The 22,862-nt window shown below is 36.6% G+C and overlaps 1 protein-coding gene across 3 annotated transcripts in view; it reads left to right on the top strand.

Moving 5' to 3' along the window:
- Window positions 1-22,862, top strand: part of Phka1 (phosphorylase kinase regulatory subunit alpha 1) — a 138,444-nt gene that overhangs the window by 3,074 nt on the left and 112,508 nt on the right. For all 3 annotated transcript variants that reach the window (XM_057759383.1, XM_057759382.1, XM_057759381.1), the window contains exons 3-5: window positions 1,874-1,921; window positions 3,887-4,055; window positions 10,535-10,617. In XM_057759383.1, coding sequence (XP_057615366.1) covers window positions 1,874-1,921; window positions 3,887-4,055; window positions 10,535-10,617 — 300 coding nt within the window. The remainder of the gene's footprint in view (window positions 1-1,873; window positions 1,922-3,886; window positions 4,056-10,534; window positions 10,618-22,862) is intronic.

Here is a 22,862-nt window from a genome sequence, read left to right as displayed (position 1 = left end):
ATATATTTTGATCAAAACATTTCAAGATTATTAGAATAAATCTGTTGTCGCATCATAATGCTGATTTGGTTTCTTTCCTTATTTGACCCAAGTGGAAAAATGAGGAAAAAGCTGAATTGCCAGTTCTAAAATTTTAGTGTTCTGTTATATGACCTTTCACATAGCTGAAAATATTTTTATATCACCATATTAGTAACTTTAGAATGTTTCAGTATATTATGGAAATGGGAAATAGTTTCAGAAAAGCTTTTGTGGGAATTCTAAATTTTATATGGACTTGTTTAAAGGATCAAAACAAATTTGATTATTAGGTCTGATGTTTTAAAAACTTATGTCAGCATTAATTTAGAAACCCACCCATCTTTGTAAAGGGTCAGATGGTCAATATGTTTGGCATATAGTTCACTTGTCTCTAATTACTCTGCTCTGTAGGTATAACAGAAAAGAACCAAAGATGATATGTAAAGAATTAACATGGCGATATTCCAATAACTGTATAGACAGAAACAGTGATGGGTTGGATTTGTCCCTGACCCAGATGAGTAATCTAAACTCTGGCCATACATTGGAATTTCTTGAAAAGCTTTTCAGAGATATCCTTATTGGACCTTACTTTAAAACAATTTGAGATTCTAATATAGACAGATCTAATAATGTGCCTAGATAATAACTGACCTATAACTAGTAAATGAACATAGATTAAATCCAGTACATCCATGGATTAAATTTCTACCTACTGCCAACTTAACATTACTGTATAGATTTCCCCCCAAACCGTGTTAATCATTTATACTCTTTGTTTCAACTGTTATTTTAGCTTCTCTCTCATAAAATTTGAGAATAGACGAGAATTGTGGATGAGAAGAAATGGGTTTAACTAACTTCTATATTCTATATTGGAAATGGAATTATACATAAGTATGCTTTTACAAATGTCCCCTTTCTTAGGCATATAGATATACTATCATAGCTATAAAAATAAATAGGTAAATCAAGGTCTCTCTTTGACTGCTTCCACTTCTGATTATTTTATTCTCTTGTTTCCTCTCTCATCTTTTTTTTTCATGGCTTTTCGATTACCTTTATCCAAATCTTTCCTTTAACTCTGATCTTACTTATGATCCAAACTCCAGTTTTCATTTGTCTTACTAATTTTCTCTGTGTATCCTGTGGCTCTTCAAACTCTGTGTGCTTGAAAACCCACCTTTCCAAGTAAAACCAAACCAGTACTGGACCAAACAGTAGTGAATTGTCACTCTTTCTCTTAAACGTGTCCTCATTTTATGGGCACCCTTACAGTATTACTTTAAAAATTGCTCATAGTATGATCTGTGGGACACAAGGACAATTTAAGATCTTCTAGATTGTGAAACAGAAAACTTTGAAGAGAATTGGAGAAGCTATTCTGTGCTGATATGTTCTAAAACATATTCACTACTTAGGCCAGGCATGCATATGATCTGTATATATACAAATAATCAAAACACCCATACATATAAAATGAAAAAAATCTTTAAAAAATAAAATGAAAAAATTTCAAAGATGCTATGGAGACTGTAGGGTATATACCATGTGAGTTGACTTGTTCCTTTTCTCTAGCTGGAGTCTCCCCTGTAAGATGTTTGCCTTATTTTTAGGTAAAACTGCCAAACTTATATTATTATTTAAATCCAAGGAATCATAACCTATGGCTTTTGATTTAATTTTTTTAGCTGCAATCTGTTCTGTGTACCTATAAAGTAAATGCCATGTAACTAGAACCCAGGATAGGGTTACTTGTTCTCCAAAGGTCATGTACCGACTGAAGTTGCTGAGTCAGTGTTCTTGTAGCTCAGTATGTTTATAACAGCCTTGTTTCCATTTATTTCTGCAGAGTGTAGTGAAGTTAATGAGGGGACTGCTGCACTGCATGATCAGACAGGTATGGCAATGGTAACAATGCATAACAAGACAGTATCCTAACAACTTCCCAATAATGCCTATAGCCTTTTTTCAGATTCACAAATAGTACACTCTAATTTTAGAAAGTTTGGAACTCTCAGGTGGGGATGTCACAGAGACTTGCCACCCTATTACAACGGGAATATTCCCTTCCAGGATTCCCACCCTATTACAACGGGGATATTCCCTTCCAGGATTTTCCCTCCTTTTACAAATAATTGTTTAGAACTCTTTAAACTCTTAGGTCCAGATCAGTTCTAGTAATAAATTTTTAGATTTTTAAAAGATAGCAAAGTACATGTATCATATAATTTCTCATATCTTCAGTGGAAAGAGAAGAATACAATATAAAAACATTTCTTGGTAGGGAGTCATTCCTTTTACTGTAAATGGAATAAAACGTATACATAGCCTTATATTGATTTAAATTTAGTGTTTCCACCAGATGAGTTTTGATGTAAAATGTAGTTAGAAAAAAAATCAAAGTATTTTTAATTTTATGATTGGGGACGAAGGATCTTGAACTTGAAGTAATTGGCATTCCCTGACATTGAGTGTAGCTGAATATTCTTTTGTATATGAATTGGAAATCTGCAGTCCCTTACTGGTGAATTACCTGCTAGAGCTTTACCTCCTTTTGTTGACAGCTTATTTGTTTTTCTCCTACTGAGTTCTTGTACATTAAGGATATTAATCATTTGTCACATACATTGCAAATATTTTTACAGTTATGTTTTGAATTTATGACATTTTTCCACACAAACATATTTTAGTAATAAGCCTTTATTCTAAGATCTTAAAACATATACATAATCTGACTTAACTTTGTGAAAGTAGAAAGAAACAATGCTCAACTTCTAAACTTATCTACAAATGACTTTTCAATATATATATATACAATTAATTGTTGTATATATCTCTTTACTAGTTTGTCACATATATTTTTCTCTCTATCTTTTCTGCTTCATTTGTATTTCAGATATGTATACTTTCTATCTTATTGAGTAGGTATAGTCACAAATTTAATGAACATATTTAAGATGTCCTGGTTATTATACATCAGAGGCATAAATAATAACAGCTACATTTCAGGAATTAGGTCAGGAACTATTGCCTAATACCCGAGGTTTCCTGTCTGGACTTTTGCACTCCCCTACCCCACCCCTGCTCGCTCGCTCACAAGGCTCCCCCTGCCCGGTGTGTGTGTGTGTGTTACAAATGAAACCCAGGGCCTTATGCATCCTCAGAACACATTATCACTAAACTTATACCCCAGCTCCCAATGGTTCTCTTCTAATTTGTTATTTCAGCTTTCTATAATACTATTTGTCTGAGACTCTGTATGGTTCTCATTAACTCTTCTCGTGGCATCTTCAAAACTTAGAGAGATGGCTCAGTGGTTAAAAGCACATATTGTTCTTGCAGAGGACCTGAACAAAGAACACCTCTTGCAGAGGACCTGAGTTTGAGTTTGGTGCACTCACAACTGCCTGTATCTTCAGCTCCAAGGAATCTCATGCCCTCTTCTGGCCTTTGGGGCTATCCACACTTACAAACTACCATGTACACAAATATAATAAAAATATCCTCTTTCAATGTATCTGTAGATTTCTACTTTAATTTCAGGAACAAATGTGTAACACTGGGTTATCTTACTAAAGTGTTAATACATTTGAACTTCCAGTTTCTCTACAATATGACAAAGCAACCATTTGAAAAGCATAGAAGAAAGGCAATGGACAGTAAATAGCTGCTTTGACCATTTGTTGTTTTTTATTAAAAGTAGCATATGGTGTAGCGGAAAACAGATAAGTATGTATCTTAAATATTCACTCAGGGTTAGGCTTAGGGAATGCGGAGTTCAGTGGTATATGCCATAGCACTACAGATACATAGCATATGGGCTGACTTTCTAACTATCCTTCTTATGCTGTTTTCTCTTCAGGTGGATAAAGTAGAGTCCTTCAAGTATAGTCAGAGTACTAAGGATAGCCTCCATGCCAAGTACAACACCAAAACTTGTGCCACTGTAGTGGGTGATGACCAGTGGGGACACCTGCAGTTGGATGCTACTTCCGTGTACCTGCTCTTTCTAGCACAAATGACTGCCTCAGGTCAGTACAAGGAGAGAATTACTGCACGCCCCTGGGCTTGGAGCATCTGCTCTGGTTCTTTGGCTTCTCTGTAGGTATTGGCCAGAAAATAAAATATCTCTTTATAATACTCAAATAAGTACCTTATAAATAATGGAAATTTGTGAGTTTTATACAGCTAGAGAAGTTTTTTGAGACCTAGGAAATATATTATTTTATTGAGAAACAAATCTGTATTGAGAATCTAATTAATACTCTTTAGAAACATCTACTTTATATACTCATTGTGAGTATGATCTGAATCTAAATGTATATGTTTTGTTAAACAATATTCTATGTAAATAGTTTGTGATTATATTTTGATGCTTGATATGTAGAAGAAAATTATAAGTAATATAGTAATTCACATTTGTCTATAATTCTAACACTTAGGAGACAGATGCAGAAGGATTGTGTAAGTTCCAGGCCAGCCCTGGTCTATATAACAACTTCTAGGCCAGTCAAAGCTATATAGTGAGATCCTGTCTCAAAACAAACAGTATAGTTTCCTTTATAGATGTAAAACTAAAAATGGAAGTAATCCTATTATATCCAGTTCCTAAACTTAATAAGAACATTTCTAGACCATTCTGAATAAGTTAATGTATTCACAGTACCGTGGTTTTTTTTTTTTTTTCCCCTGTGGTGCTGGGGTTTCGACACAAGGACTCACACATGCTAGGCAAGCACTCTGCCACTAAACTAAAATCCTAGCTTTTAAAATTCTTTTGAGAGAGTTTCACTAAATTGCCCAGTCTAGACTCAAACTTACAATCTTTCTTTATCAGACTCTCAATTAGATGAGATTATAGGTGTGTTCTATCATATTGAGCTAGTGCCATGCTTGTGTGTGTATCTGTAGTGTGTGTGTTCATATGTGGCTAGAAGTGCATGTTCATGGGTCTGCCTATGTGTGTGGAGGTCAGAAGTTGATATCAGGTATCTTCTACCATTGCTTTTCATTTTATCTTTTGAAACAGGGTCTCTCACTGAACCCAAAGCTAGACTGAATAACCAGTGAGCACTGGGACTCTGCCTCCCTCTCACCTTCCCCAAAGCTAGAGTTACAGATGTACATGACATTCCCAGCTTTTATGTGGTTGCCGGAGATCATGACTCAAATCTTTATCATTGCAAAGTGGGTACTTTTACAGCTGAGCCTTTTGCTTAGTCCTGAATGCTGTATTTTTGATATTTCAATTTCTTTGTCTTCCTGTTTGGCCAGTTCCTCAGTACTAAAGGCACCCAAAGTGTGAATCCCCTCAGAATATTCTTCTCTCTTTTCAAATAAACGTTTGGTGATAAACTCTTTAATTTTTCTTCTAGAACATATGGCCTGGAGTCTGAATAACCTTTCTGTGAAACTATAAATTAACTATCCAATTAGTCTTCTTTCAGATGAGAACTTTCTTCCAGAATAAATATAATTTTGTTCTATTTCTTTAAATAGAATGGTAGCTATAATTTCATTTTGAATAATATTTTAATGTCAACTCTGGAAGCTGTTTATTTTATTGTTTCAGTATTTTGGGGGTTTGTGGGGTTTTGTTTTGAGACAGGGTTTCTCTGTGTAGCCCTGGCTGTACTGGAATTTGCTCTGTAGACCCAGCTGACCTCAAACTCAGAGATCCACTTGCCTCTGGCTCCTGAGTGCTGGTATTAAAGGTGTTCTCTATTGCTGCCTAGCTTTAAAAAAGGCAAAGCAGGCACTAAATATGGTTTTAAATGTGATTCCCCCAGATAGAGAGATACATTAAAAAGCTTCATGAGATATATTTATTAAACAAATGTTTATTGACTCCTAACTTAATTTTCAGTTCAATTAGCTGACCTTGATAGGTGCTTGTAATAAAGTAGATATTATTTGATTAAGTCTTTGAGAAATAAGTTTGAATAAATCAAAATTTACATTTCAGAAGGGGAAGGGACTAATAATAAACATATAGTACAGAAGTTTGAAAGACACTTGTCATCAAGGTAAGAGTAGATTTCTAGCTAGAAGGTTAGGGCTAGCTATTTGAGGACTTGTATAGCATGCTAAATAGTTTGAAATTATAGTCTGCAATAAATAAAGAACCATTCAATGTAGATAATCAAGAGACTTTAAGGTGGTTCATTCTACTACCAAGAAGATAGATTGGATAAGGAACAAAATTAAGATGGAGAACTAGTAAAGAGGTTAGTGAAATACTTTGACAAGAAATGATACCAATTTTGAATAATGCATTTGAATTGAAATTAAAAAGGAATTTTGTTAGATATAATTGGTGAAAAGAATATGAAAATCTTCATAGAGTATTTGCAGCGTTTTGAATTCTTGAAGATAGATTTAGATAGAATTTGATTGCAGCTTATAGAACAATAGCATGAAGAGCTCCATAGACTCCAGCAAAACAGCCCAAAATGCTGAAAATTTAAGAATAGTCCAACCCTTTGAAGCCATTGGCAATTTCCCAAAAGACATACAGTAAGCTGAGAAACACTCCAGGAAATATAATTATTTAGAGCAGTGAGGTACTGTGGTATCTGTTCTCAATCTTTTTCCTATCCAAACTCAGGAAAATAGAAGCACTAACTGAGGTGGCTAAAACCAGAACACAAGGCCTCCTCTCTCCTAAGCTATAGTACAGTGGCTTTCAACTTGCCTAATGCTGTGACCCTTTAATACCCAACCATAAAATTATTTTTATTGCTATTTCATAACTGTAATTCTGCTACTATTATGAATTGTAATGTAAATATTTTTGGAGCTAGAGTTTTGCTAAAGGGGTGCAATTTATAGGTTGAAAACTGTTGCTCTAGCTTAGTTTAAGGTACCTAATTCTCCTTCAGAAAATAGGCTGGCATCATTTATCATTCTCCTAAGCTCTGTATTGCAGAAGTCCTAGTTCAGGCAAGTACAGGTTTGGGGTCCTCTATACCCCCAGACACTAGTGAAATAGGATCTACCTTAGAAGAGCAGAGTAAGAATACTAGGTCACCTACCTCTTGATCGGGTCAACCATCCTATACTGAAATATGCAAGCTGGGATGATCAGAAGCTACAACTCCTGTCCAGAGCTTAGTGTGGAAAATAGAAGTGCCATTGCAAAGGAAATGGACTGTTGTGCTTACCATCAGTGCTGGAGCACTGGCACAGAAATGCTCATGGAGGATAGAAACAAACTGTAAAAGCAAAGCCCTTTAGCTCTTCTTAAGAAAATTAACTTTTCAAAAAAAAAAAAAAAAAAGGCTGGGCGGTGGTGGCGCACGCCTTTAATCCCAGCACTTGGGAGGCAGAGGCAGGCGGATCTCTGTGAGTTCGAGACCAGCCTGGTCTACAGAGCTAGTTCCAGGACAGGCTCCAAAACCACAGAGAAACCCTGTCTCGAAAAACAAACAAAAAAAAAAAAAAAAAAAGAAAAAAAAAAAGAAAATTAACTTTTTCAAGAAAGTTTAGGAAACTTCAATGCAGATTTTGTTTCTTAGTAATTAAGATGAAGGGCTAGACAGACAACTCAGCAGTTAAGAGTATTAGCTGTTCTTCCAGAGGATCTGACTCAGTTCTTAGCACCTACGTGATGGCTCACACCCATCTGTAACTCCAGTTCGAGGAGATTCAATGCTTTCTTCTGGCCTCCACAGGCACCACATTGCATATTGTGCACCCATGCTGGCAAAACTCACACACATCAAAGTAAATCTTTTGAAAAACATGTCTAAATAATTAAGATGAAGTTAATTGTTCAGTAACAGCAAGAAACTAAAAGACAGATTAGCTAGAACTTTAACAAATCCAAAGAACGCTAAGGAGTGCTTCTAGGTGTTAGAACAAGTATCATAGACTTGACTTAAAGATTGTACCAGAAAGGGCCTGAGTTTAATTGTTTAAAACAGAGGAGCAGTTTATGTTTGGGGATTCTACAAAACAATAGAGTGGTCAGTTGAAGTCGGTGGGGGATTAGCTTTATACCAGCAGAGAAAGACATCTACCAGATCTTGGAAAAAGATAGTTAACTAGCTCCTCTTCCCAGTAGCAACATTGTCTTCTAAGTGTGACAATGCATGTTGCCAAGGCTATATCTTCTGAGGACTACCAAATGCTGCATGCCATGGGGAAATAGATTTTACTGAAATAGTTTAGTCAAATCCCTAAATAAACAAAAACAATCCCCAGAGAGGAGGGTATCAGGATCTAGGGTTGTAACAACACACTCTATAACAATACCCAGTTTTTAACCTAAAAATTTAGATATAAGGCAGCAAGAAAATAGGAGGCAGAGGCAGAAGGATTATGAATTAGGGACTACCTGGAATACATAGCAAGGCCCTGTCTGAGAAAGAAAGGGGGAAGAGGGAAAGAGAGACAAGTCTGAATAGTTATTGGAAAAGAGAGGGAACATGGAGGGGTGTAGGTGGTAGAGCACACCTGTAATCCCCACACTTGCGAGATGGAGACAAGAGGATTGGGAATTCAAGGCTAGGTTCAACTGTACAGTGAGTTCAATATGATATTAGGATGTATGAGGATCTTTTCTCAAAAAAGAAAAAGAGAAGGAAGGAAGAAAAAATAAAATAGGAGGAAAAGTTCTCTTGGATATAATACCAAAAACATAAACAGCTAAAGAAAAAAAAATATTAATTGGTATTTATCATTTAACATTTATGTTTCCAAGGACCCATTCAAGAAAGTAAAAGATAATCTACGTACAGTGTGATGTCCATTTGTGATCCTAGCACTTGGGAGGTGTATGTAGGAGGATCCAGAGTTGAGGGTCATCCTCAACTATTAGCAAATTCGCTGCTAACCCATGAGACCCCATTAAAATGCTGCTTGCTCTCTCTCATATGTATGTATGTATATATGTATGTATGTATGTATTTCTGTTGTGTGTGTGTAAAAGCAACCTATAGATATAAAATAAAGTATTTTCAAACCATATATAAACAATTTGTATCTAGTGTAAAGAATTATCACAACTCGTTATTTAGAAGAATAACAACATAATAAAGTCAGATGTGGTGAGGTAGTACATGCTTCTAAACCTAGTAGTTGGAAGGTAAAAACATGGGGGTCTCATGTTTGAGGCTATATGAAGACCTTATCTCAAAACAAAAGAGAAAGAGAAAAGAAAAAACTAATAGCCTCCTTTAAAATGGCTGGAGTGGACTGGAAAGATGAATCAGTATTTAATAGCACTTGTTGCTCTTCTTGAGGACCTGAATTCAATTCCTAGCACCCATATGGCAGCTAATAACCATCTCTAACTTTAGTTTCAGCCAATCTGACACCTTCCTCTGGACCCTATGGACAGCTGTGTACATATAGTACATATAGTACACAGATATACGTGCAGGCAAAGGCACTCAACACATATAAATAAAAGCTCAAAAAAAATTTTAAAGTGGCTAGAGGATTTGAATTGATTTTTCTTTAAAGAATATGTATAAATAAGTACTAAGTACATGAAAAGATGCTGTGCATCATCAATCAGTAGAAAAATGTGGATCTAAATAACTGTAAGAACGACTTCAACCACTCCAGAATAACAGTAATCAAGACAGATAAAAAGTGTTGCTGAAGATATGGAGAAATTGGAACCCTCATCCACTGCTCTGACAAGTGTAAAATGAGGGCAAAGGAGATGTCTCAGCAGATAAAAGTGCTTGGTACTAAGCCTGACAACCTGAATGTAATCCTTAGACCCATATGGTAGAATTTGAGAAGAAATTCCCCTCAAAGTGTCCTCTGACCTCCCTGTGTACTATGACATGCACACACACAAATGTAATTGAAAAATTTTAATAAAAATTATACAACCACTTTGGAGATCAGTCTAGTAATGCTTCAGAAACTTAAATATAGAGTTGCCATATACTCTAGCAGTTTCTCTCCTAAGTGGGTAGATCTTCAAGAAAAATGGCAACAGGTTCACACATAAAAGGTGTATACATGAATATTTATAGCAGCAGTATTTATGATAGCTAAAATGTAAAAACAACCCAATGTCTGTCACATGATAATTACACAAGTAAGAGGTGGTACATCAACACAATTGAATATTTTTTGAAATAAAGAAAGTACTGATGCATCTTACAACACAAAGGGACCTTCAAAATACTGTGGTCAACAAACACTGACATAAAGCCTGCATTTATGTCATTTATATGAATGTCTAGTGAGTAAAGAATTACTTTTTTGGTGATGAACATATCCCAAAATTGATTGTAGTGATAGATATATACTGTACACACAATAAAAGACTATTATACTATATACTTGGTATCAATGAGCTGTACGATAGACTATCTCAGTGAAAATGTTTATAAACATGTGGGGAAGAACAATATAAGCCAGTTATGCTGGACAGGTAGGTACAAGTCAATTGAAGTGAAGTTGATTTAAGCTGAGTCCACTAATTCACCTCCACTTCTGAGGCCCTGAAGTGATAACTGACCAACTCTTTATCTTTTTTCCTTAGGATTGCATATCATCCACAGCCTAGATGAAGTCAATTTTATACAGAACCTTGTGTTTTACATTGAAGCTGCATATAAAACCGCTGTAAGTATTTATTTTAGAATGAACTTAAAGAATGGTTTTTGTTTTTAATATACTGAATAACCCATTTCTTCTTATATTGGGCTCCTTACAAAATTACTTTTAGTTTTACTAAGATCCTCATTCCCCTGCTTGCCCTCTTACCAATGTGTTAGAGACGAAGAGGGTCCAGATGCTGTGCTTTCATTTTTTTCAAATTCCATATATCCTGGTGTGTACTTGGCAATCTAAGACTAAATTGTAGTCATTTTATTAATATTTTAATTTAATATATTTAATCAGAGCATCTCTAGTCCAGGCTGGTCCTAAACTCACTACATGAAGGTAATCTTAAACTTATGATTCTTCTGCCTCTGCTGCCTGAGTGTGTTTGAGCTACTATGACCGGTTTTATGTGGTGCTAGGATTTGAGCCTTAGGCAAGGATTCTTCCAACTGATCTATCTATATCCCCAGACACTTACGGACTTATTTTAATTGAAATATTAAGAAGAAAGCATGATTACTGAGTGATGTTATAGGCCACTTGCCTGTATATAAAATTTATTTATGTGTTTATTGTTGGTATATTGATTTAGAATCTATTATACAAAAGTGTTTTCCTTTTAAAATACCATATGAAGTAGGTTCATGTTAAGTCATCATCTATAATATTTTCCTGCATAAAATGTTTTGTTAGACACTTCAGAAATATGTTTTTCCTTTAGGCTAATATGAAATTTTTATTCTATTCATAATCTCCCAAACCTCAAATAATCTAAATGTCCGTCAATAGGTAAATGAGTAAACAAATTATAGTATGTCCATGAAAGGTGGTATTGTTCAACAATAGAAAAGAATAAGCTATGAACCCATACAAAAACATAAATATACCTAAAAAGCATTATACTTAGTAGAAGTTTTATAGATATCAACTGAACTCAGCATAACAAGATGAAATAAGACATATCAAGACTTGATGAGGCAACCCAGTAGGAGGAAATAGGTCCCAGAGCAGGCAAAAGAGTCATAGACACCCCCAACTGCCATTTTTAGGAGTCCAAGATAAACCCCAAGCTAAAGAACCACAGCATGTATGCAGATGGCTTGATGCAGACAATTTATTCAGGCTCCGCGATTGCTGGTTCAGTCTCTGTGCATACCTATGATCCCCTGATTAGTTAACTGATTATGTGGGCTGTGTTCTTATGGTATCCTTGATTCCTATGGCATAGTTGAACTTTTCTGTCCCATCAACCTGCTCTTCAATAACCACAAAGAGGCTTAATATTAATTATAAATGCTCAGCCAATAGCTCAAGCTTGTTTCTAGCTAATTCATACATTTTAAATTAACCCATTTATATTAATCTACATACTTCCATGTTGCCTTCTCTTTTATCTTACACCTCCTTGTTGTTAGGCAAAACCTGCTCATTCATGTTCTAGACACCCAGACTCCCAAAATAATCACACAGAAATCTGTATTAATTAAAACACTACTTGGCCCATCACTTAGGTGTATTGCTAGCTAGCTCTTATATCCTAAACTAACCCATCTCCATTAATCTGTGTATCACCATATGGCTATAGCTTATTGGGTAAAGTTCTGTCTGGCTTCTGTCTCCGGTGGGGCTACATGGCTTCTCTTCAACTCTGCCTTCTTTTTCCCAGCATTCAGGTTAGTTTCCCCACCTAGCTCTATTCTGTTAAGCCACTGGCCAAAACAACTTTATTCATTAACCAATAAAAGCACCACAGATACAGAAGGACTTTCCACACCATTTCCCCTTTTCTGCCACAGCTACGTGGCAATAAACAGATGAATAGAATGGGTTAATTTAAGATATAAGAGTTATCCAGAAATACATTTAAGCTATTGGGCAAACAGTATTGTACATAATATAATTTCTGTGTGATTGTTTTGGGAGTCTGGGCAGCTGGAAAACAAACAAGTGGCCTCCCCCAACAATAAATTGGCACCAACGTGGCCAACTAAATCCACTTAAAAACCTAGCAGAGCTTGAAAAGGAATTCTAGACACAAAAAACCCCAAGAGTTTAATGCAGCGTCTTGTGCAGTTTGCTGGTAGAAAGCAGAGACGTGGCTCCTTTAAGAGGTTTCCTGACTCAGTTTTAGCAGTAAAAGCTGCAAGATTACTTTAACAAATGGTGGCTTCCTGGTTCGCCAGTACAAACAGCTCTGACTCTGTTGGGAGGTCCAGCTATAGAACATTTAAATGGGGTTTGTGAGCAGAGTGCTACAACTTGCTTAATGGCAACATAGATCCTCTATGTACCTGAAAATGGAGTGGTGTGCATGGCTCTCAGAGGCAGCGAACATGCCTCAGCCATGTTTGACTGGGCAGGTCCAACAGGCAGGACTGCAGAGCTGGTCCTAGCCATGCCCACTTTGCATTTAAAAAAAAGTGCTCCTGGCCAGAAAATAATTACAGATATGCAATAAAGAATCAGATAAAATGACATCTGAATGGGTCACAGTGTTGAATAAATGTATGTAGGCTTGAAGGGGGGGGGAGAGTATAGACAGTTATAATATAAAAGTCTACAGACAGTCATAGGTTAAAGGAGTAAGGATAATAAAATAAATATTAAACTGGTAGAAAAGGTAATAGAGCAAGAAAAATAAGCCATGTAAAGATGGAATATACATGGAGAGTCTGGATTATGTATTTTATTGTGTTTTCTTTGAAGTTTTGACTGTGAAAGAGCCAAGTACAGACAGACATTATACAAGCTGCTAAGCTAAACATATATATATATATATGTTTATATATATAGCGATATATATATTTAAAGGTATCTTGACTTCAAAGTTAGGTCTAAGGATATGTTGCTTTGGAAAAGAGGTTCTTCTTTTGTTTCCACAGAGGATGAGAACCTATGGAATCCTTCCAGACTAATATCGTTTAATGGAACAAGATCCCCCAAAAGGTCACTGTGAACACCCCCAAAAATTACTTCGCCCCACAAAAAGCAGGAAGCAGTTTGGAGAGAACTATGCCCAAATTCCCAAATATTGTTTATAAAAGTTTATTTACATTTAAAGGGGGATATGATATTGAGATCAATACTTTGCATTGGTGTGGATCTTTGTTTATTGATACAAATTTAAAGACAATCTTGTTTTATATATACATACATATTTCTGCTCTTTATTAAGGTATTGTGTTTGTGCAGCTCATTTTGTAATATATAATTAAGAAATATAGGTTAATAGATAATCATCTATAATAGTCAAGCTTGTAGTCATGTTAGTTAGGCTCTCTAGATGTACAGAGATGTATTTCAGATGGATAGATATCCTTCATATCTTTCAAGGACTATAGAATATGGCATTTAAAATGTTTTAAGAACTTAGAACTTTTCATGACATGAGACACTATTGTAGGAGCTGCGGCTGCTTCCTGCCACCCAGCTCCTGGCCGCCTGGCTAGCTTATGACCCAAAATAACAACACACAAACTGTATTCTTTTTTTTTTTTTTTTTTTTTTTTTCGAGACAGGGTTTCTCTGTGGCTTTGGAGCCTGTCCTGGAACTAGCTCTTGTAGACCAGGCTGGTCTCGAACTCACAGAGATCCGCCTGCCTCTGCCTCCCGAGTGCTGGGATTAAAGGCGTGCGCCACCATCACCCGGCAAACTGTATTCTTTTAAACACTGCCTGGCCCATTATATCTAGCCTCTTCTAGGCTAATTCTCACGTATTAATTTAGCCCATTTCTAATAATCTGCGTAGCACCACTAGGTGCGCTTACCAGGAAAGATTCAGCACGTCTGACCTGGCGACTGGCTGCATCGCGTCTGGCTCTGAGAGGAGCTGCCCTGCATCTGAGCTCACTTCCTCTTCCTCACAGCATTCTGTTCTGTTTACTCCACCCACCTAAAGGCTGGCCAATCAAATGGGCCAAGGCAGTTTCTTTATTAGCCAATGACCTTCCTCCATCAAGACACATCTACTGGCAGTACCAGTCTAGTTCAAGAGGAAGATGGACATCAAAGAGGCTCCTCAGGAGTTTGTTAGCCATTTGGACAAGAAATTTCTCTTGCCTGAACTGCTTGATTGGACTTGCAGGACCCACAGAAAAATGACTGCTGAAGCTTCCTTAAGAAGGTGAGACAGTCCTTTATGGTTCCTGCTTTATGAAAGAGTCTGCTAGACATTCTGCAGAACAGAAGAAAGTGAATGTCAAACTGCCAATATAGGTGGAACTATCTTTGAAATTTCCTGCTTTGTGGAAAAGTCTACTGGATACTATGGGTCTGTAGGCTGAAGATGGATGCCCCAATGTTACAGAAGAACTTTGGGTAACTAACTGTTCAGGCAGCAAGATGTCTCTGTCAATTCTAGAGTTTTGGAAGTTGCTTACAATGCACTTCCTGTTTACTTAGGTAATATTATATCCTTCTGGAGTCTTTGGTGGAGTTGAAGAATTTATAGTTATAGCTATAGTTTTCCTTAGTTATGATAAAATATAAAGTATATATAAATATTTTAACTGTAATTCTAGCTTGACACCTGTTTTGTTATATGTAATCTTGCTATGTTAAAGTTAAAACCTTCCTTTTATTTAGACAGAAAAGGGGCGTGGGAGGTGATATATGCTGTCTGTGAATATGTTTTATTGGCATTGGTTAATAGAGAAGAGATGCTTTCAGCCATGCTTTACAGGGTAAAGCCAGGCTGACAGAGATATATAAAGAGTAGGTAAAGTCAGTGAGATGCCATGTAGCCGCCAGCAAGAGACAGACACACTGAAACCTTGCTGGTAATCTACAGCCACGTGGTAATACACAGATGAATAGAAATGGGTTAATTTAAGATATAAGAGTTAGCCAGAAATATGCTTAAGCTATTGGCCAAACAGTATTGCAAATAATATAATTTCTGTGTGATTATTTTGGGAGTCTGGATGGCCAGGAAACAAATAAGCGGCCTCCACATACATCCTGTTTCCTCTCCATGTCTGACTGGTGACTACTCTAACTCTGCCCTTCTTTTTCCCAGTGTCCTTAATCTGGTTTCCTGCCTAACCTTATCCTGTCCAGCTATTGGCCAGTCAACTTCTTTATTAAACCAAACATAGCGATATATATTTACACAGTGTAAAGGAATGTTACACACTCTGACTCCTTCCTCTGTCTCTACTGAAGAACTCTCTGAGCTCCACCTAATGTCTGGCTGTGGGTCTTTGTATCTGCTCTCGTCAGCTGCTGGAGGAAGCCTCTTGGGCTAGACACTGATCATATGAGTATTGAAGAATATCATTAGGAACATTTTTGTCAGTTGTATTTGATTCTATCCTAGGTCTCTGAGCCATCCAGTTTTCATGTTCTGGTCATCCAGGCAGTGGATATGGTCTCCCTCTCATGGCATGTGCAACAAGTTAGATAGTTCGTTGGTTGACCACTCTTACAAGTTCTATGAGGCCATAACCCCAATACATCGTGCAGACAGGACAAATTGTAGGCTGATGTTTTATGGCTGGGTTGAAATCCCAGTCCCACCACTGGAAGCCTTGCCTGGTTACAGGCAATGGCTGGTTCAGGCCGCATACCCCCCATTACTAGAAGCCTTTGCTAGGGTCACCCTCATAGGTTCCAGGGAGTTTCAAGGTGATACAAATTGGAATGGAAGAAGTCAAAGAATCAATATTTGCAAATGATATTAGAGTATACAAAAGCAATCCCAAAAATTCTACCAGGGAACTCAAATAGCTTATAAAGACCTTCAGCAAAATGACTGGATAAACATTTAGGCGATGAAAGGAGACAGAGACAAAGACCCACATTGGAGCACTGGACTGAAATCTCAAGGTCCAAATCAAGAGCAGGAGACAGAGCATGAGCAAGGAACTCAGGACCGCGAGGGGTGCACCCACACACTGAGACAATGGGTATGTCCTATCAGGAACTCACCAAGGCCAGCTGGCCTGGGTCTGAAAAAGCATGGGATAAAACCGGACTTGCTGAACATAATGGACAATGAGGACTACTGAGAACTCAAGAACAATGGCAATGGGTTTTTGATCCTACTGCACGTACTGGCTTTGTGGGAACCTAGGCAGTTTGGATGCTCACCTTACTAGACCTGGATGGAGGTGGGTGGTCCTTGGACTTCCCACAGGGCAGGGAACCGGGATTAATCCTAGGGATGATGAGGGAGGGGAACTTGATGGGGGAGGGGGAGGGAAATGGGAGGTGGTGGTGGGGAGAAGGCAGAAATCTTTAAATAAATAAATAAATAAATAAAAATTCTAAAAAAAAAAGATTAACTCAAAAAAATCAGTAGCCCTCCTACATACAAATGACAAACAGGCAATGCTTATCTTTTTAAAATAAAATGTCTGTTCTATTGGTTATTTGTAATGTTCTTTTTGTTTCCATTTTATTTCTTCTCCCATCTTTATTATTTTCTTCCATGATTTTTTATTATTCACGTCTATTGAATTTTGATTTTTTTTTCTTGTACAAGACTTTGAGATTTCATCATTAACTTATTTATTTGGGATCTCTGATTATTTACTGTAAAGTTTCATATAGCCATAAGCCATTGAGACTGTAGCATATTTATTGAAAGATGTAAACAGAGACTGCTCATTTGTTTCAAGCCACCTAGACCCAAATAATCACACAGAAACAATATTAATTACAATACTGCTTAGCCTGTTAGCTCAAGCTTTTTATTAACTAACTACATCTTAGCCCATTTCTATTAATCAATGTATCACATGAGGCTGTGGTCTACTAGTAAGGTTCTGGCATCTGTCTCCTTCAGCAGCCACGTGGTGTCTCCTTGACTCCGCCTATCCTCTCTCTGTCTCTCTCTCTCTGTCTCTCTCTGTCTCTGTCTGTCTGTCTTTCTCTCTCTCTCTCTCTATATATATATATATATATATATATATATATATAGTTATGTTTCGATTTCCTGCCTAGCTTTATTCTGCTCTGCCACAGGATGAAGCAGATTCTTTATTAACCAATGGTAATAAAACATATCCCCCCTCAAAAAAAAAATAAAACATTCCCAGCATACAGAGGGGAATCCCACATAATCTCCCCTTTTCTGCATAAATAAAAAGGAAGGTTTTAACTTTAACATAGTAAATTACATATAACAAAACAGGTATCAAGCAATAATTATAGTTACAATATTTCTTTGTGATTCTAAAGTTTCATGTCTAATTTTTCTTTTATTATAAGTAAGGAAAACTCTATCTTCAACTCCATCAAAGACCCCAGAACAATATAATATCTAAGTAAACAGGAAGTATACTGTAGCAATTTCCAAAGTTCTAGAAATGACAGAGACATCTTGCTGCCTGGACAGTCACCCAAAGTTCTTTTTCTACAGGCTCATAGTATCTGGCAGATTTTTCCATGAAACAAGAAATTTGAAAGATTGTTTCACCTATATTGGCAGTTTGTCAGTCACTTTCTTCTGTGTTCTGCAGAATGTCTGGCAGATTCTTTCATGAAGCAGGATCCCTGAAGGACTGTCTAACCTTTTTTAGGCCAGTTCAGCAATCATTTTTCTGTGGGTCCTACATGTCCAGTTTATACAGCATACTCTCAAGCAGTTCAGGCAAGAGCAGTTTCTTGCCAGCATTGTCACACTGAAGACAAATTCCATGAGTTTCTTCAATGCCCATCAACCTCTCTGAAGAAAATGGTGCTGCCAGAAGCAGACATGTCTCACTGTTGAGAAAAGTCTTAAGTTCTTAAAACATTTTAAATGCTGTATTCTGTAGGTCTTTGAAGTATTGAAGATTATCTAAGTGAAATATATCTCTGTATATCTAGAAAATCTAACTAACATGACTAAAAGTTTGATTATTATAGATGACTATTAATCTGTATTTCTTATTTATACATTATAATTTAAAAAGAGCTGTACAAACATAATACCTTAAACAAGAACAGATATACATATACATAGTATGATAAATTGACCTTAAATTTGTACTAATGCAAAGTATTCATCTTTATATAATATCTCCCCTGCCTTGTTAGAAAGAGATTAACTGTGACCATTTAACCACTTATAATCAACCCCCTTTAAATGACAACATACATTTATAAGCAATCATTTTGAGAATTTGGGCATTGTTTTCTCCAAACTGCTTCCTGCTGTTTGTTGGGTGAAGTATTTTTAGGGTTCATGAAGACTTTTCAGGGGCTCTTGTTCCATCAAACCACAATAGCCCAGAAGGAATCCACAGGTTCTCATCTTCTGTGGAAACAAAAGGAGAACCTCTTTTCCAAATCAAAGAATCCTTAGATCCAAATTTTGAAGTCAAGATACTTGTAAAATATGTATGGTGGTTTAGTTTAGCAGCCCGTACAATGAAGTGTCTCTCTGTACTTAGTTGATTCACAGTGAAAAATTCAAAGAAAGCACAATAATATACATAACCCAGACTCTTTGTGTATTTTCCATCTTTACATCCTCTTTTTCCTCCCTCTCTCTCAAGTCTATGTACATTTTTTAAACACACTGTGTCTCATTTAGAGGTCTGTCTAATTGTGTATCTGAAATCCTTTTCTGACAAAAAGCATCTTTTTTAAAATACTAAGCAGACATGGCTAAGACCAACTCCATGGCTCTGTCTGTTGGCTCCACCCCATCCATCATGGTGGAGGTATGTTCACTGCCTACTCTGCTAACCATGCTCATTGCCCCAGCTCCAGGAAGACAGCAGGTATTTAAGCAATTTGTAACACACTGCTCACAAACCCCATTTAAGTTCTCCATAGCAGGAACTCTCAAAAGAGCCAGAGTCATGTGCTCCATGTGCCGTCAGCAAAAAACATGCAGTTTTTGCTGCTACTGTATCAGGAAGCCTTTTCTGAAAGGAGCCACACCTCTGCTTGTAGTCAGCCTATCTGAAAAAATGCAGCTACCACGAAGCTCCAATTGACTCCTGTTTTTTTGGGTCTAAAAACCTTTTTTAAACTTTCTTAGGTTTTATGTGGAACTTTTTGCCCCGCATTGGTGCCATTTGTAAGTGGAGACTACTTGTTTATTCCGGCTGCCCAGACCCAAATAATCACACAGAAACTATATTAATTACAGTCCTGCTTAGCGTATTAGCTCAGGCTTCTTATTAACTAACTCTTACATCTTAAATTAACCCATTTCTATTAATCAATATATCACCACGAGGCTTTGGCCTACTGGTAAGTTTCCAGTGTCTGTCTCCTTCAGCAGCTACATGGCATCTCCTTGACTCCACCTAGTTTCTCTATATATCTCTGTTTGGATTTCCTTTCTAGCTTTATTCTGCTCTGCCATAGGCCGAAGCAGCTTCTTTATTAACTAATGGTAATAAAACATTCCCAGCATACAGAGGGGAATCCCACATCAGAAAGATGTATATTAATTCCTGTCTTTTTTGTACTTTTCTAATTCTTATTTGCTTATTCACTCTTCTAGTATATAATATGTCCTGTGGCCTCATGGTTGTAATCCTTTTCTTCAGTGTATGGGATTCCTTCAGACTTCTGTAATGCTGTCTTAGCAGTTGTAAATTACTTTGTGCTTATCATGGAAAGTTTTTCTTTATCCTGTAAGTTTAACTTGTGCTGGATATAATACAGATTAGTGATTATTGTCTTTCAGAACTTGAAATGTGTCATTCCATGTCATTGTGACTTTTCAATTTCTGCCGTAAAATCTATTACTCTAATGGGTTTGTCTTTATATGTGCTTTGGTACTTTACTCTTAGAGCTTTCAGTATTCTTTCTTTGTTCTGTATACTTAATATTTTAAATATAATATAATATAGAAAGTTTTCTTTTCTAGTCTTGTCTGTTTGGCATTCTAAATGCCTCCTGTATCTACATGATCATCTCTTTCTCTAAACTTGGCACATTTTTTGGCTTGATGTATTTAATACATTTTCTGTTCTTTTTTGAAACAGGGTCTCACTATGTAGCCCTGACTGTCCTGTAACTCATTTTATAGATTAGGCTGACATCAGGCTCAGAAGTCTGCTTGGCTTTGCCTCCTGAGTGCTGGGATTAAGAGTGTGTACATTTTTGACGATGAGATTGAAGCCAAACAATACAGAAGTGCTCAGTGAGGAATAGGGAATGTCAAAAGTGCACAAGACAAATATAAATAAAAGGCCTAGGAACCTACCTGAACAATTTAAAATGTAAGCAACAAAATAGTGATAGTATTCTGTTATAAACCAGCAAAAGCCTAAATATCCATAAAGATATACTAATATTAATAACTGAATAAAGAGCTGGAAAGATAACTTGTGTTCAATCCCTGTAACACATCTAAAGGTAGAAGAAAACCAATTCCAGAGAGTTGTTCTCTGACTGCCACACATGTGCTGTAAAATGAATTCACACACATGTGCACACACATCAATAAATAAACAAATGAAAAAAAGCAAGGAATAATGAACTGTCTTCTTTGGAGAAGGATTACAATTGATGACCGTAAAAGTAATAAGGAAAATAAATCAAAGTTATCATCAAAACAGCACAGCATCATTTCTAGAAGCAATTGGGGGATGCTGAAGAAGTCAGTGGTCATTTAAGGAGAAGCAGGCTATTTGCATGATCTTTAACTTGTTTTTTTTGAGTCAGGGTCTCATCTTAGGATTGCAACCATTAACAATCCCACCTGGTGATAGTTGTATAGTCTGGAACTGTTTCTCAAAGTATTTATTAATTTAAAAAGGAAAGTTAAAATGGAAAGAGCCAGCACTAACCTAACTATATGCTTTACATGAGTTTTACTAGTTTTTACTTAGTGTCAAGGTCACAAGGGACAGATTTAAGAAACCACTATTGATTGGAAGTCATTAAGGAGGCATGGCAGGAATGACAGAATATTGGAAAGTATAAAAGGTAGTTACTAGTAGTCATACATGGTTGTATGTACTTCTAATCCCAACTCCTGAGAGATATAGGCATGTGAAGTCCATAGTTAACTCAATTAGTTGATTGAGTTCTTAACTTTAACAATTGTACTGTGGTTATGTTCAAATGGTAACATTAGGCAAAACTAAATGAAAGGTATTAAGGGACTCTGTACTATTTTTTGTAATTTCTGTCTAATTCTAAAGTTATTTCAAAATAAAATATTTTAAAATTAATTTTAAATATTTTTAAATTACCAATGGGATGTGTACAGTTATGTCTAGGAGTAGATTTTGGAGTGAAATTCTTTGGAATCAGCTCTTGGTTTTGTCACTTATCAACTGTAGGATTTTGGGTGAGTTACTTATCGTCTTTTTGTAATTCAGTTTCATCATCTGTTAAATATAAGGATTAAGGAAGATTATGCACTTATTGTATATTCTTTTAGTACCAAGAGAGTGAGATTAGAATGTGTGTTTGACATAAAATACCAGCTACTGTTTAGCTTCCATGTGCTAGATTTTATGAGACTCTCCTTTGGGGAAAACTTGAGAAGTGTTTCTAGATTATTTGAGTTCTTTTTCTCAGACTTTCTGAATAAGTGTTGAAGAGACCCCCCAACTGCTGTGGGACAATGGTCTGTACCCTGTCACTTTTTATATTTTAAATAAACGCTGATTGACCAGTAGCCAAGCAGGAAGTATCAGCAGGGCGACCAGGCAGGAAGTAGAGGCAGGGCAATGAGAATTATGGGAAGAGGGAAGTTTCAATCTGCACTTGTCACCAAGACACAGAGGAAGCCAGACACAGTAAACAAGATATGACTGCCTCACCGAGAAAGGTATTAAGCCACGTGACTAACACAGACAAGAATAATGGGCTAATATAAGTTATAATAGTTAGGCCGGGCGGTGGTGGCGCACGCCTTTAATCCCAGCACTTGGGAGGCAGAGGCAGGCGGATCTCTGTGAGTTCGAGACCAGCCTGGTCTACAAGAGCTAGTTCCAGGACAGGCTCCAAAAACAACAGAGAAACCCTGTCTCGAAAAACCAAAAAAAAAAAAAAAAAAAAAAAAGTTATAATAGTTAATAAGAAGCCTGAGCTACTAGGCCAACTGGTTTATAATTAATGTAGACCTCTGTGTATTTATTTGGGCCTAAACGAATGTTGGAACTGGTGGGACAGAAACCCCAGTCAACACCCAACTTCTCAGAGACCCCAATTTAAGTCACCGTGAATTTTTAATAGCCAATGTTGAGGTGTGTGTGTGTATGTGTGTGTGTAAAATTTGCTCCTATTGATGGTTTTTTATTTAAGGATTATATATCTAGTAAATGTTTAGTGGTTATGATTTTTAAGTTATATCTTGAT

Source organism: Chionomys nivalis, chromosome X, assembly GCF_950005125.1.
Source record: "Chionomys nivalis chromosome X, mChiNiv1.1, whole genome shotgun sequence".
NCBI classification, from domain to species: domain Eukaryota; kingdom Metazoa; phylum Chordata; class Mammalia; order Rodentia; family Cricetidae; genus Chionomys; species Chionomys nivalis.
The sequence above is the reverse complement of the archived record's forward strand: the minus strand, read 5'-3'. Positions and strand labels throughout refer to the sequence as shown.